Source organism: Musca autumnalis, unplaced genomic scaffold (assembly GCF_047663935.1).
Source record: "Musca autumnalis isolate F117 unplaced genomic scaffold, ASM4766393v1 scaffold_5, whole genome shotgun sequence".
Lineage (NCBI taxonomy): Eukaryota > Metazoa > Arthropoda > Insecta > Diptera > Muscidae > Musca > Musca autumnalis.
Window position 1 is genome coordinate 171,325,918 of NW_027412088.1, and position 16,958 is coordinate 171,342,875.

Here is a 16,958-nt window from a genome sequence, read left to right on the forward strand (position 1 = left end):
ACGGAATTTCCATGGTAATGTTGAAACAGCTGGATGAGCCGGGAGTAGAGTATCTCACTAAAGTTCTCAACCTGTCGCTAGCCACCCTGTTGTTGTTCCCGAAGTCTGGAAAATGGGCAGGGTGGTCCCGCTAATGAAGCCAGGCAAGGATGCCAGTAAAGTTGAATCGTACAGGCCGATTTCGCTTCTGTCACCTGTAGCGAAGACCCTTGAGTCCTCCCCTGTATTAGAAATAGCTATTAAGTTGCCGATCATCAGCATAGATTCCGTAAGCAGCACAGCACGACAAAAGCGCTGCACGCCATCTCCACACATTTCTGTCGAGGACTCAACCAAGATCGGCCGTGTGATAGAACAGTGATGGTGGCGCTTGACTTATCAAAAGCCTTTGATACTGCCAAGCACTCCACGCTGTTCGAGGACATCGAGCAGACAACCCTCCGGCCAAGTCTGAAACGTCGGATAATCAACTATATGGGTGGTCGCCAGTCGTATGTGGAATTCAGAAAGCCAAGCCCCGTAGAGTGAAACAGGGAGTTCCCCAAAGGAGGGATGATATCTCCGGGACTGAGAGATCGCACATATGCGGAGAGAGACTAAACTCCTATTTAACCGATCTTACATTTTTCAAAGCGAGGAATATGCAGATATCCGCCACTAAATCGACGGCCACTCTGTTCACCACATGGACGGCGCAGTATAGAAGAGAGTTGAATATCAGTGTCGATGGTAGCAGAATTCCGACCACAAACTGCCCAAAATTCTAGGGATCATATTCGACACCACTTTCACGTCGTCCTCGCATGCCACAGCTATCTGCGATAAACTGAAATGTAGGAACAAGGTCCTCAAGTCCCTAGCCGGCAGCACTTGGGGTGCAGATAAAGAAACCTTGTTGACCACGTATAAAGCGATAGGTCGGTCTGTGGTAAGCTATGCGGCGCCAGTTTTTTTCCGAATTTATGTGACACGCAGTGGGATAAGATCGAAATTTGTCAGAACGCCGCCCTGAGAACAGCAACAGGGTGCCTCCTCAAATCTACAGTGGACCATCTACATGAGGAGGCAAAGATTCTTCCAGTACGACAACATAATCGTTGCAGTACTTGCTCGGGTGTTACCGTGAGAGCCATCCCAATCACCATCTGCTGGCCACCGATACACCCAGGCATATCAAGAAGGATATTCATGCTCTAGAGACGACGGTCCAACAATATAGGAGAGTACCTCTAGATCGGTGGTGCTCAAAATATTTTGTGCATTAGTCTCTCTGAGCGAGTCTTTCCTTTGCAAAACCACGACAGATGAGAATAAAGAGAAAATATGTTGTTGTTGCAGTCACGTTAACGTATATGGGTGAACTTGGCTGCTGAAGATCACAGCCGACCAAGAAGAGGGCACACAAAATTCTCAATATTTGCAACTTTTGACAGTGTGTTAGTAACGTTGTATGCACGCATGCTGCAAAACAAAAACAAATCAAAACATTTGTGTGCTCTTTCGTTGCGTTCGGGTCGTGTGTGTGTGTGTGTGTGAATTGCCGAAAAACTTCGTAACTTTAACAATATCAAGCACGACATTGCTCTAGATCAACAGGCATATCAGGCAGGTTTGAACAGCATTCACACGGACACAGTTGCTAAGACCATAAGCAATTATTGTGTGAATGCAGTCATCGGAGCACATCCCCCATCTATCGCAGCTGAAGAGCGTCAGCTGCCACGACAAACCAGAGTAGTTTTGGCTCAATTACGCTCGGAATATTGCAGTCGCCTAAATTCCTATTGGGCGGGAATCGATCGCACCGTGCAAGACATCTGTCCAGTATGCGGCATGGGGCCCGCACGATGCTAAGCACATATTCAACTGCCCCGCCATGCCTACTCATCTGACTCCAGTGGATCTGTGGTTACATCCCATCGAAGTAGCCAACTTCCTGGAACTGGAGATAGACCCAGAGCCAGATTGAACAGGAGAACGAACATACAAACACTGTTACAACAACAACAACTCGAGTGAGTGGAGAAATTTTTAACACTAATTATTGAGAGAAAACAGGAAAATGGGCAATAAAACATTCGAGAGATTGGCAGAATTCAGACCACCACATATACTGGTGACATCGTCTATTTCTGTAAGATACAGCAAGTTTGATGTATGGCCAGGAGTCTTTACTAACTAGGTTTGCAAATATTGTAATGTGTGAACCCCTGATCTATGTAACTGCAAATTGAAAGGTAATGAAAGTTCTCAAATCCGGAGAGAACGGGAGAGATTGCCAAAATTAAGGCCAACACCTACACTATTGATGTCGTTTATATTTTGGGAATCCTTGCTTTTCGGCAGGCTGACCATATTGTCACTGTCAATATTAAGATTGTTATCATCTTTGCCATCATGGTTTTCTTCTTCTGAGGCGGCGGCATTCTTTTGCAATAGGCATGAGAATGAGGAGTGATTCTTCTTGATGTCATTGCCATTTTTGATTTTCAGTTTCATTTCGCAATCGTATTAGGAAATTTTGCGGTCATTCAAATTGTGCTGAGAGATGGCATTACAAGCACCATCATCATCTAGGCCACCATTCGCCTCCCCACTATTGGGAGTTGCCATTGGTGTGGTGTCGGTTTCAAACGTTTCATTTTTTTTTACGATACAATGTGAAACCCCATTAAATGATCGTTCTCGAGAGAGTGGAGAGAGAAAGTTTAAAAAACAGGGGGAAATAAAACAACATTTTGTGTATAACAAAAAAACTGTAAAATGATCGTTTTGTATTTTTGTTCAATTCAATCATATATAGTATATTACATATGTATAAAATAAAAATAATAATAATAAAAAAAAAAATCATGTATACGACGACAATGTGTAAAAGTTTAAAAAATATACAAAAAAATAGTAGAAAAAATATAGAGATGGAAATGTTATTAATTAACAAACGAAAATGCATAGCTTTTTGTTGTATATATACATATATAGAAAATATAGAGGAGTTTTTTGTTTGTTTTTTTGTTTTTATTGGGATTGGAACCATTTAGAATATATTTACATATATGTATATATGTATTGTTGATGCATTAAAAGCGCATATACAAACATACTATTATTTGCAGCATTCGATCCTTTTGCGAAAAAAAGGATGTGAAGACATTCGGGTAGTTTTTTATATAAAAATATGGGTATCTAAGATAATGGGGAAAAGGGGGGAAAGGGATGTATGTATGTTGCATGGGTGTGTGGTGGATGGTTAAAAATATATGTATGTATGCAGTAAGTTATATATAAATATGTATTCTTTTTTTATTTTTAGGTTTTAGGATCAAAGTTTATCATTATTTTTAGTTTTATCTTTATTATTCTTATTATGATTATCAAGTACTAATCGCGTAAATTTTTTGCTAACAATAAGTTGTTGTGATGACCCGACAGGTGTCGGACCAACTCTTGTACTGATTCGAAATACATTGAACAGAAACAGCAACAATATCGGGTGTCATTGTCGCTGCCATTGGTGGTAATGACATTTCTATGAACTGAACACAAATGTTTTAGTAGATGGGCCTTTTGCTTGAACATGGCTATACAGAGGCGGCAGGCGAAGGGCTTTTCACCGGTGTGCACCCGCAGATGGGTTTTCAGATTCCACGACATGCCGAATTGTTTGCCACAATATTCACAGCGATATTCTCGCACGGAATTTTGGGAATTGCCACCAGGGCCGACACTGCCTGCAGAGCCGCCGCCGCCGCCACCAACCCCACCACAATTGGTGGAGTTATTTTGATTGCTGGAGCCTTCTAAGCTTAGATTGATGTCGGATATGGAAGTGAGACCGGGTTGCAGATGCGATAACGATGATATATTCGAGTTGTGGTGGGTAGATTGCCATTGATAGACCAATTGAGGCGGTAATTGTACTGTCTTTTCAGGGCTGCTGTCATGTCGTGATATACTCTTCTCCAGGGCCAGGCGATTTTGTGGTAATATATCGGCGGGGTTTATGACACCCTCATCCAGCGGCAGTAACATATTCTTGTCGGGCAAATAACCAGACATGGGTGAGAGGGCCGATTTTGCGGAACGGAATTCATCGAGCAGATTTTGTTGATAGGAGACAAACGGCTTGTGGCTGGGAGAGGAGTGGAAACCGGGTCGTCGCTTTCGATGTGGTGTTACAACATAATTATCGGGCGAGCTGTTGAGATCACCATGTTCCGATAGGGGTTTCAGACAATCCTTGGCCGAGTCAGAGAACAGGGTCTTGCGTTTGGCACTTTCCATAATATTCAAAGTCTCATAGTCCGGAGGGGAATAGCTGCTTTTGCCACGGAATATATTTTTCATACTGTGTTCGGACTTTGTGCGTATACCCAAAGAGAGATTGACAGGATTCAGGCCACCACCTATGCTATTGACATCGTCTATGTTGTCCAGGTCTTGAGAATCCTTGGTTTTCATCAGATCGGCGGTACTGTCACTGTCAATATTAAGATTGTCATCATCATCGTCATCGTGGTTTTCTTCAGAGGCTCCGGCATTCTTTTCCGAGTGGCATGAGGAGGGTGGGCTCTTCTTGATGTCATTGCCGTTTTCACTTTTCAACTTCTTTTCACAGTCGGGGCTTTCACAATCGGATTCGGACATTTTGCGGTTATTCAAATGTTGCGGCACATGGTGAGGAGTGGCATTGCCTGCCGCACCACCGCCTCCACCCAAACCTAGGCCTCCACCGCCTCCCCCACCACCCGCACCACTGCCACTATTGGGAGTTGCCACTGGTGTGGTGTCGGTGGTCTTCCAATTGTCCGACTTAATTTGCAGCAACAACAATAGGTCATGCAAATAGTTGACATCTCGCGAAGTTATGCACGTCTGGCCGGAATACAAGAAATCCAACAAGAATTTAAAATACGTTGCATTTACATCCGGGAAATAAACTGTTGTCATGCAATCATAAAGCTGTGTATCTTCCAGAAGATTTCTTAGAGGGGAGAAGAAGAAAGGGAAAAGCGAAAGAAAGAAAAGAGCAGAGAATTAATACAAAACTCGAAACATTTCTAAAAAAATGCAAAAAACAAAGAAAAAAGTAAAGTGTGAACGACAACAACAGTCGCTTGGCGATTGCTTTGCGTCGTCGTATGGTTGGCAACAATTGCCTGTGTCTGTGTTTACCTAATTAACGGACTTGCCGCTGCCAAGACCAGCTTGTGGGCATGCAATTTAACTTTGTTCTCGCAGACAATTGTCAGATCCGCGGGGTGTTCTCCACGAAATGCGGCTCCAATTTCTTTAAGAATACATTCGCCATGTTTGCTGTATTGCAACATCAACATTCTCGGTACCTGAAACAAAAACAACAACAGAAAAAAAACCATTAATTTAAGCAACAATGAAATACCACACAAGCAAAAACAACAGCAGCAACAATAGTAAAAACGCAACAACAACAACAACGGCGAGTGAAGAAAACCAAGATTAATTTTCAAGCTACTCTCATACATTCACACCAAGCACAGCAAAAAAAAAGATATAACAAAAAAAGAGTTTCACACACATCCACACTCACACAGTGATATTTAAAAGTATAGTAAAAGGCCTTGGATTTTGAAATTATTACCACAATAACAACAAAAACATCGACGATGGCTGGCGACTACGACGACGACGAGCGACTTGATCAAAAACTACTTTCTAAAAATGGCTTACATCTCTTTTCTCGTTTACTGTTTTCGTTTCCAATACACAAGCTTAACACAGCGGAGCACAGCTCAGCACAACTCTTGCATATTTACATACAACCGAACATACACACAAAGAAGAAACAAAAAAAAAGTTAAGCAATCAACCACTCGGGGCCGTCAGTCAGTCATTCAGGCCAGTAAGTTAGTCAATAAGACAAATAACCCTTCATGCCAGCCAGCAAGCAGTCACCAGCCACAAAAGATAGCTGCGACGATGACAATAAACGTTCTACATTCACTTTTATTGTGGACGGCTGAGCTGCTGCTGCCGCCGCTGCTGCATTAAGAAGAGAGTGTTCTTTGTAGGTGTCTAAAGGGGGATCAATTCATTCAAATTCATAAAAACCTTTCTAAAATGCATTTGCAATGAATATCAATAACCGAGAATTTCCAAAATGTCATTGTGTGACATTTCAATGCATATTTTGTGTAGAGCCATATGTAATCTATCCGCGGGAAAGATTTCTGCCCATTATCGAGGGTATTCCATTTAGAAAGGTGAATAGTCCTCCCGCCAATAAGAACAGGCCGTCCACGAAAACCTGAAATGGACATCCAGCAACCTGGTTTGGCCGCTCATGGACGTGGAAAGGCCGTTCATTGGCGTGGGAGGACCATTCACCGATGCATATGGGTCATTTCTACTTTCCAGGCCATCCACGAATTCGAAAAAACACATACATCAACCTGGATTGGCCGTTCAAAGACGTGGAAAAGTTGTTCATTTGTGTAGAAGGATGCAGATAAAGTTTCTATCCATCACCGTGGATGGTCCAATTACGAAGGTAAATTGACTGTCCGGCAATAAGAACAGACCATCCACGAACTTGAAAAAGGCTGCCATCAAGCTGGAGTGGCCGTTGAGAGACGTGGAAAGGTTGTTCATTGGCGTTGAAGGACCATTAACCGGCGACGAACGATCATTTACCGATCCATCTATGTAATTTAGCCTTTCCACTTTATCTAAGTGAATAGGCCTAATGCGAAGGTAGGTCATCCGCCAAATATAAAAAGCTTCAATAAGCCTTCAACGTTGTGAATAGGACCGTGGACTTACGTGGAAAGCCCGTTCACTGACACGGAATGACCAGTAACCGACGACGAAGAACCATTTACCGATGCGGATAAATCAAATGGTCCTTCGACTGCAAAATGTCATTCGCCCATGTGCAATTTTTATTCATCTTCGTGAATATGTCACCCATTTATAGGCTATAGAAGCCTTCCCCCGTTGCGAATAGGACAACCACCATCTCGGACTTGTCACTAAGGAGAGCGTTGAAGACGTCGAAGGACCATTCACCGATGCAGATTGCAAAATGTCATTCGCCCATGTGCAATTTTTATCCATCTGCTTATATAGCCCTCCCCCGTTGTGAATAGGACAACCACCGTCGCGGACTGGCCACTAAGGGGCGCGGAAAGGCCGTTAAGTTACGTCGAAGGACCATTCACCGATGCCGACTACTCTAACTGGAAAAAGTTATTCGCCAAGGTAATGTTTTATCTATCTACGGGAATATGGCAACAATAAGGGTTCTTTACTATTAAAAAAGTGGATTTGCTCCTTTTCATTTTTTTTGTTCCTAAAGTAATAGAAGGATTATCGTCAATTAAAGCCATGAGGAGGTCATCTATTGACTTGCATAGTCTACCCATATAGGTGGAAAGACCATCCAAAAATCCACAGATGTGGATAAGCTTGGCAGACCATCTACAGAAGTGGAAAGGCCATTCGCAGAGGTGGATAGGCTATAGAAACGATTCGATCATCTTATTGGCCATCCACCGAAGCGGATAGGCCATTCAAAGAGGTTGAAAAGCCATCCTCGAATCTGCCATCTCCTGAGGTAAGATGAAAGACCATTGACAGGAGCGAATTGGTTATCTACAGGCGATGGTAGGCCATCCACAGAAAGGATAGGCACAATCCACTGCCATAGAGGTGGAAGTCCACTCACACATCCACGGAAGTTGGCAGGCATTTCCATCAACATGTTCTGACAAACCAAATGTCAATAATCGACGTGGAAGATAATTCACAGACGTGGTCATTAATAGATATCCACAGAACCTGAAAAGAACATCCACAAACCCAGATAACTTTTTCTGCAGTGGAAAGGTCATAAACAGAAGCAGACGACCATAAAGTGGAAAGCCTATCCGTCGACGTGGATAGGTTAATCAAACCTCCAAATACGTGGCGGGCCATCCATAGACGTAACAGGTTGTCCACAAACGTTGACATAGAAGTGACTGACCATTCAACGATATGGATGGACCCTCCACCGAATTAGAAAGGCCATACTCTGAATTGAAAAGACCTTTAGATCCCAACAGGTCATTCATGGACGTGAAGTGCATTTCCACACATGTTCTGAAGGCATTTACGCTTCCCCATACCTTGGAAGGCTATCCACCGGATAGTAAAGTTGTGTAGTTCCGGAACGAACTAGTTCCAAGGAACTATTCCGGACAAGGAACTATTGGAATTGCGTATATATAGTTCCTTTAGTTTATATAGTTCCTTTCGTTTTTCTCGTTCCTTCAATTTAACGCCTACGTCGATCTTTCGTTGTTGTTGTTTGTTCACTGCAATTTAATTATTTTTATGTCAATTCATCCACCAAGCAATGAAAACATCTCAGTCTCGGAACTATTTGGAACGAAAAAAACAAAAAGAGCGACGAAAGAGAAATATTCGTTAAACTATTTCGGTCTCGGAACTATTTGGAATGAAAAGAACGATGAAAGAGAAAGATTCGTTGAATTATATCGATCTCGGAACTATTTGGAACTACTTTAAGGAACTAGTTCCTTTTGGGAAAAGGAACTAGAAAGATCGATCCGTTCCGGGAACTCGAATGCTCAACTCTATCGGATAGGAGTCTCCAACAATAGTAGTGAATAGACTGATATCAAACCATCCTTAGAATTGGAAAGATGTCAACAGGCCATTCATCGACGTGAAGTGCATTTCCACACATGTTCAGAAGCGATTTACACTTCCACAGGCCTTTTGGAGGCTACTCATCGGCATAGAGTTTCAATCTACAGTAGTGAATAAGCTGATATCAATGATATAGTCATCACATCACATCCAAAGACATTGACAAACTATCTATAGCCGAATGAAAAGCTGCAAGCAGTCGCAGATATATCATCTTCGGACAAGCCACCCACAGCCGCGAACAGGCCAACCACACATCCTCAGACGCTAACAAATGATTCGCCGATCATCGAAATATCTTGGGCCGTTTTCTGACGTGAACTGCCATCCGCAGACGGGGGGGACAGGCTATTCACCCACGTGGAAAGGTCATGCGGATATTGAGTTCCAATTTGAAGTCAGTTAAAAATAGAATTCTTTAAAAGCGATCGGCTTAGGATCCATTTGAGTAAGGTGTAAGTAGTTTAAATTTATTATTTAAAATTTTTTCAAACTCTTTTTTTTATTCTACAGATTTTTGGGAGCCAATAGAGAATTCTTAAATTGACAAAACGTACTTTTGAAAATGGTGATAGTTTAACATACAATTTTTAACCTATATCTACATTATGTGAACTTCTTCAAAGATTTGTAGTGGGAGTAGAGACGCAATCCCTTAGTGATTATAAGCGTCGATCCAAGGTTATACAAAACAAAGGTTTAAATATATCATCATGGACAATCATCAGACATGGATTGCCGATTAGGCGACTTGGAGTGGTCAACCACAAACGTGAATGGGCCATACGCAGACATGGTCTGGACTGTTCACCGATAAGAATACAAATCCTTAGAAATCCTCCGCTTATGAAACAAATGTTCGTTCAGGGGCCCTCTGAGTAAGTAGTTGACAATAAATGATTTTTAATAACAAATTTTTTCAAGCTGTTTTTTCTTTATTTTAGAGATTTTTGGAGAATTTAGAAATTCTAAATTGACAAAACGTACTTTCGAAACTGGTGATAATAAAACGAACTTTCGAAAATGGTGATAGTTTAATTTAAACTTAAAAACGGACCACCATATGTGGACTTTTTCAAAGTGTTTTAGAAGAAGTCAGAAGGTCATTAGCTTTGATCCGAGGTTATGCGAAGGAAAGGTGTGAATATGTATCATCATCAGACATGGATTGTCCAATAATCGACTTGGAGTGGTGATCCAAATCCTTAGAAATCCTCTGCTTAAGACACAAATGTTCGTATTAACAAATTTTATTTAATTTTTAAAGCCTATTTCTAGAGATTTTTGGGGCTCCAATAGAGACTTCGCAAATTCACAAAACGTACTTTGGAAAATGGCGATAAAAATGTACTTTCGAAAATGGTTATACATATGGCCTGTTCCCGTACTTTAAAAAGTGGTAAAAGTCGTAAAAGTTGTAAAAGTCGTAAACGATTTTCATATAAATTTTGTGTACGGGAACGCAAAATGTGTAAAAGTGGTAAAAATTGTAAAAACTTTTTAGTTCTGGAACAGAGCTATAGTTTAACTAAAAATTTCAAACATAAATCCACAATATGTGGACGGTTTTCAAATATTTTTAGGAGGAGTTAACCGAAATCCCATTGCATAGTAAATATATCTTCATAGACCATCATCGGATATGGACTGCCCATTAATCGACTTCGAGTAGTCATTCACAAAGGCGGCCTCTACACGCAGACATGGACTGACCTTTCACCGATAAAAATATAAATATTTAGAAATCTTCTGTTTATGTAACAAATGTTCTTTTAGGATCCCTCTGAGTAAGTGGTTGACATTAAATGCTATTTAATAGAAGATTTTATTTAATTTTTCAGGTTTTATTCTACAGATTTTTGGAGAGTCAATAGAGAAATCAACTCCTAAATTGACAAAACGTACTTTTTGAAAATGGTGATAGCAAAACGTACTTTCGAAATTGGTGATATTTTAACTTAAAATATCATACGTAGTCAACGATAAATCCCAGCAAAATGTTCGATGCCAAAGATGCCATTTAGCATATTCATCGATGAATTTTATACGAGCGTGGACTCCAAAAGATGCTATTAATTTTTGGATCAAAAGCATGTCATTTACACCAATGCTTTGACATGTCATTTTCACCAATGCTTTGGCATGACATTTTCATCAAAATCTTAACATGTTGTGGACAATGAACGTGGATTTTTCAAAGATTTTAAAATGGAGTCGGAAGTAATGAAAAAATAATGACGGAGTTTCAAATGGAAAATTTAGCTAAAAATATCTATAAATCTTCGGCGTAGTGGAGACATAATGGTGTAGGAGCCATCTGAGTAAGCAGTTGACAATTAAAGTGAGGTATTTAAAAATTTCCTAACAGTTTTTTTTTTTTATTTTACAGATTCTTGCAAAGCCAATAGAGAAATCCTAAAAAACGTACTATGGAAAATGGTGATAACAAAACGTATTTTTAAAATTGGTGATAGTTTTATTTAAAATTTCAAACAATGTCGACAATAACTGTTGATTTTTAAAAACTTTAAGTCAACAATACAAATGACTAAAAATGTGGACTTTTTATCATTTGTAAGAATTTTTTAGATCATTAACGTCGATCCAATGTTATTCGAAATAAAGTCGTTGTGGATATATCCTCTTGAGACGTGTTCAGGCCATCCTCAGACATGGACAGATCATTTTAATCGACTTCCACTGGTCATCCACAAACACGAATAGTTCATCGGCAGATGTGGATAGGTCATCCAAGCGTTTACATGTTAATTTTTTAAGCTATCTACTGATGAGAATGGTCTATTCAAAGCTATTGTCGTGGTTGGGCCATTCGTTCCCAAGGTTTTCACCCCAAAAAGGTGAAATATGCAACGTTTTTTGACTGACTTTCATGTCATTTATTGCACATCAATTTGGAAAAGCTAGGCAAAGAGAGGGGAGTGAGATTTCCAATAGCAACAATCAACAGCAGCAGGTAGAACATACAATACAACGAAATGAACATCATCATACACACAATATTGGCCAATGGATCCTGTTTTGTGTTGCTGATGTTGTTGCAATAAACCCACAAAGAAACAACAACAAAACAACGAATGAACATTGTGGGTACTAATGAAATTGAAAGCGTTCTTGAGAGTTTACGGTTAATCAACTTCTTCAAGCGAGTTGAAGAAAAAAATAACGAAACAAAAAAAGAATAAAAGCAACAATCACACACGCCATTGCAGATAAAATACTCAACACACATGCGCGCAGGCTCACACGAGAGAGAATAGATTATACTGCTCTCTCTTGATGAGTTTTAAAATTTGATTACTCATAGCTTTTTTCAGATGGTACCCATATTTCTTCTTTGTGTGTAATTCTACTCTGCTGCTGCTGAAAATGAAAGCTTTGCTTTTTTGCTTTGGTTATTAAGATTCAGATTCTTCCGTTTACTTTTATTTCAACTTCTTTCTATCAGCTGCAAGTTGTGGTTGGTACTCTTTTTTTGTGTGGCTTCTCAATATTCCTTTCACGAAGCGACGACGAAAAAAGCTTTACAACAATTAATCGTCTGTTTGTGTCGACGACGACAAACGATTACGTATGCGTAAGACAGCCCCAACACGAAACGCGAAACATTCACTACTCACACTCACTCACGACACAAATGAAGCATCGCGCATACCCCAGTACACAAGTACGTCTGCGCTCTAAAAACTCAAGTACAACAGAGGCAAAAAAAAAAAACAACAGAAGACAAGAAAAAGAAACGAAAATGAAAACGAAAACTATGATATGAAATTTAGCACACACCAATACTTTGGCGCAACAAGTTACACACACTTACATGATTTGAAAAGTTTTTTATTGGATATTCCGACACACACACACTCATACCGACAGCCGTACATAGTTCACACAATCATTGGGCTTGGGGTTATTAAGTAATCCCCATGAATTGAATGGTTGGTTGGTTGGCGGCTGCTTGTTCGGACGGACGGTCGTTGGTTTGGTTTGTTGGCTACACTGGTTAACTGAGATTTGTTGCTTGTTTTGGTTATTTTTGAAAATGAAAGTGAGAATTCACATTTTTTTAAAGTTATTTTTAGCTTACCGCCAAGGTAACAATCACATAAACGTACATACATACATACGTTAACAACGGGAAATTAGTTATAATAAAAGAAACTTAGCTGCAACACTTGGTTACAATGATTTTTCTTTTGAAATTTTACACATGATTGTTAGTTGGTGTTGAGGAGAGGTGAAAGATAGGAGAGAGATTTATGATACTGTTTTTATAGCTACTATAATTGGTCATCCTTGTCGAAGATATCCAAGGATTCACTTAGCTTTGTCATTATCTACTTCCAACTTTCCGGCTTCCTCGTACGGCACATGAATTTTCGATTTGTTGCTTTTATCTCCCCCTATCTTGCCTCTATAACACGGTAAAATTCGAAGGGCAATTCTTTTGTAAATCTTCCCCATCCAGGCATAAGTTTTATATTTTCTTTCGTTATCTACACTTCTTTTGAAAGTTAGGATTAATACTCGCTTTCAAAAAGTGAAGTCTTGAAGGACCATATGTGGGAAGTAGGAGATGTGTCTAAGAGATTAATTTATAAATCCTCGATAGTGATTAGGCCATCCCCACACAGGCCATCGATATAATTGGTAATTCCATTCACAGGTGGCCTTTTTGTATATCTGTTGCCCTTCATTGTTTAATGCGAATTAATTTATAAAAGTGAAGTCTCGAAGGACCAAATGTAGAAAGGAGGAGATGTGTCTAAGAGATTGATTGATAAAGCACTTAATTGGGTAATCTATAAGGCAATGGCCGAAAAATTAGATAGGACCGGTTTTGGATGATGATTTGTCCTTTTCTAGTTTTAATGGATTCAGAGTTGAACGTTGCATATCGGGTATGTTCTGAGACACACTTCACCTCTCACTTCACGTCTCAAGCATTTTGTTCAACCTATTTACTTCAATTTTTTGCGAATTTATTAGGGCTAGTATTTAAAAGAAGAGCACACCCTAGTCCGTCCAATAAAATATTCGAAAAATAAGCGAAAGTGGGGTGAACAAAATGCTTGAGGCGTGAAGTGTGTCTCAGAACATACCCGATAAAGTGGATCCGCTTGTCACACTGGTTGGCAAGACACATTGGGCTTGCTATTGTCTGCATGGAACGTCGCCCATAGCAACTAAAAACTCGTTTTTGTGAAACAAAAACCAGGCACAATCTCGGTGTGGTAACGTAGGTCGATCCAATGTCATTCCAAATTGAAAAATCAGCTAATATCAGAAATCTTTAGAAATCCTAGGTTTAGGGGACACATGTTCGTACATGAGAAATCTGAGTAAGTCTTTGAGTGGTATTTTTAATGATTTTTTTTTTCAGAAATTGTATTTCAAAATTTTCATACATTGTTTTTTTCTTGTCTTCTACAGATTTTTGCGGGGCCAATAGGGAAATCTAAATTGAGGAAACCAATTTTCGAAATTGGTGTTAAAGAAGCGTACTTTTGAAAATGGTGATAACAAAATGTACTTTCGAAAATGGTGATAACAAAACGAACTTTTGAAAATGGTGATAGTTTAACTTAATATTTCAAGCATAACCGCCAATAAGTGTTGATTTTTTTACAAATGTTAAAGTTGATATATTATGTGTGTTCGTTTACTCAAAGTTTGTACAAATTGTTACTGGATGTTCGTTTACTCTACAGTACAATGCAAAAGAGCTTAGCCGATTACAAGATGTTACTGAACTTGCAGAAATTGTTGAGTAAACGAACACACCTATTATTGACAATTATCGTGGACTTTTTCAATGATTTTTAGGAGGAGTCATACACAATTCCGAGGTAGTACTTTGCGCAAATCGAAGGCCATTGGACAAAAAATTTCTTGCGAAAAAAATATTGATGGAGTTCCACGTTGAAAAATCAGCTAAAATTTATAATCGTCAAATCTTCAGCTTATAGGACAAATGTTTGTCTTGGAGACATCTGAGTAAGTAGTCGGTAATAAAAGTACGATCTTTGAAATCCGAATAACAATACAATAAGAGAAGAAAATCATGACAATTTCTATGAACTCAGATAAAGCAATTTATGGTAATAAGATGGCGTTTATGTAACGTTGCTTTGTATTTATAAGTTGTTAATCAGATATCGGTAAGTTTAAGATCATCTGTTGGCATACAACACTAAAACGATTAACAGAATTTTTAAAGAATAACAACAAAAGAGGAGAGAAAATCAAAAGAAGCGATTAAAGAAAACTTTTAAATAATGAAATTCGTGAGTATTAAAGCAAATATTACAAATATACAGTAGACACAGTTTTGTTATATCGTATTTTATGCATTTTTTAGGGAAAAGATTCAAGAACTCAGAACGAAGAGTTTCTGCATTCGAGATTTTGCTAAAAACAATTAACCGCAAATATTTGAAAAATCCACAAAAATACGGCAAAGCAGTCAATTATCAAAGCAGTCAATTATCATTGAAATATTTTTTTAAAAAATCCATGAGCCTTGAAATATTTTTTTTTTTTTTTTAAATCCACCAGCCTTGAACTTTTTTTTTAAATCCACCATCTTTAAAATATTTAATTAAAAAATCCAAGAGACTTGAAATGTTTTTTAAAAAATCCAGGAGTCTTGAAATATTTTTTTAGATCTAGCTGAAGGGCTGAAATCTTCATTGATACGAGACATGGATTAAAAAGCCGAATCAAAAGCGGTGCTTAAGGACCATGGGTTCCAAGACTTGGTTCGTTATAAATTATTTAAAATCGGAACGTTTTTATATAGGCGATCTGAAGGGCTCGTCTTTATATAGGCGAGCTGAAGGGCTCGTCTTTATATAGGCGAGCTGAAGGGCTCGTCTTTATATAGGCGAGCTGAAGGGCTCGCCTTTATATAGGCGAGCTGAAGGGCTCGTCTTTATATAGGCGAGCTGAAGGGCTCGTCTTTATACAGGCGAGCTGAAGGGCTCGTCTTTATATAGGCGAGCTGAAGGGCTCGTCTTTATATAGGCAAGCTAAACGACTCGTCTTTATATAAGGTCGGTCGTCCTCCAAAGGTCTGTGATCGCCAAAAACAAATTAAGCACTATGCTGTGAACAAATACATTAGTCCAGCTCAAATACGCAGAGAATTGGATCCACCCATATCTACTCGAAGAGTGCAACAGATTTTACACGCCGATGCCAATATTAAGTACCAAGAACGATTACCAGTTCCTCGTCTACTCCCGAGGCATAAGGCACAAAGACACTGGGACACTGGATGGCATTCCGTGGTTTTTAGTGACGAAAAGAATTTCGACCTTGATGGACCTGATGGCTGCTACAGGTATTGCAGAGATACTCGGAAAGAAAGGGAAACTCGTGTTGCTAGAAATATTAAGGGTGGATCCCTTATGGTATGTGCAGCATTTGGGTATCGTGGAAAGTCTCCAGTCTGCTTCGTGAGTCACAAAATGGATTCACAGAAGTATTGTGAGTTACTCGAAGACGGCTTGTAGAATTTGGGGATGATTTATGGGGTTCGGAATGGAACTTGCAACAGGATAATGTCCCCATACATGTATCAAAGAAAACTAAGGAATTTTTAAAGACAAAAAACATTAAGACTTTGGAGTGGCCTGCCATAAGTCTAGACCTGAACCCCATAAAAAACCTCTGGGATATACTATCTCGACGAATTTATTGCGCCGGCCGTCAATATAACACATTATTGGAGATGAAAGTATCCATCCAGGATGTATGGGATAAAATCACCTTTGATGAACTGCAATCTCTTATACGATCACTTCCCATGCGTTTAAACGCATATTTTTTGATTAAAAATATATGAGAAACAATGTCAATGCCGATTATCCGTAAAGGGGTGAGTACATAAGGTGCCTTGCCTGCTTACCTTGCTTGCTTCTGATAAAAGAATAGAAAAGAAAAGGGCAACCCGGAAATTTGCTCGGCCTTCTTTATTCTTTTATTTTTATTATGTCAGAAATGAAGCAGGAAAGCAAGGCAATCAGGCAAGGCAGCTTATGTACGCAGGCCTTAATGCCTCCGGTCCCGACCATTACGAATAATCGAGGTCCGACTGTATTATATTATATAAATTACATTATAAATATTATTGTGATGATTATACATTTCTTATTCAGTTCAAATGATTCTCTTTTTCGGCATTCGCTTAGCATATTTCCAACGTCTCGGATGCCAATCCACTCTCGTATGTTATCAATCCATAT

At 39.4% G+C, this 16,958-nt stretch overlaps 1 protein-coding gene across 4 annotated transcripts in view; it reads right to left on the reverse strand.

Annotated features, from left to right (window-relative positions):
- Positions 1-2,736: 2,736 nt before the first annotated feature.
- Positions 2,737-16,958, reverse strand: part of ken (zinc finger and BTB domain-containing ken and barbie protein) — a 33,108-nt gene continuing 18,886 nt past the window's right edge. Inside the window, exons 1-3 of one of the 4 annotated variants that reach the window (XM_073992106.1) lie at positions 5,621-5,936; positions 5,176-5,345; positions 2,737-4,984 (exon numbers count right to left, since the gene is read on the reverse strand). In XM_073992106.1, the coding sequence (XP_073848207.1) occupies positions 3,382-4,984; positions 5,176-5,336 (1,764 nt within the window). In that variant the 5' untranslated portion in view covers positions 5,337-5,345; positions 5,621-5,936 and the 3' untranslated portion in view covers positions 2,737-3,381. Of the gene's footprint in view, positions 4,985-5,175; positions 5,346-5,569; positions 5,937-16,958 lie in introns of those variants that run through there. The other 3 variants (XM_073992104.1, XM_073992105.1, XM_073992103.1) reach the window with 3 other exon arrangements.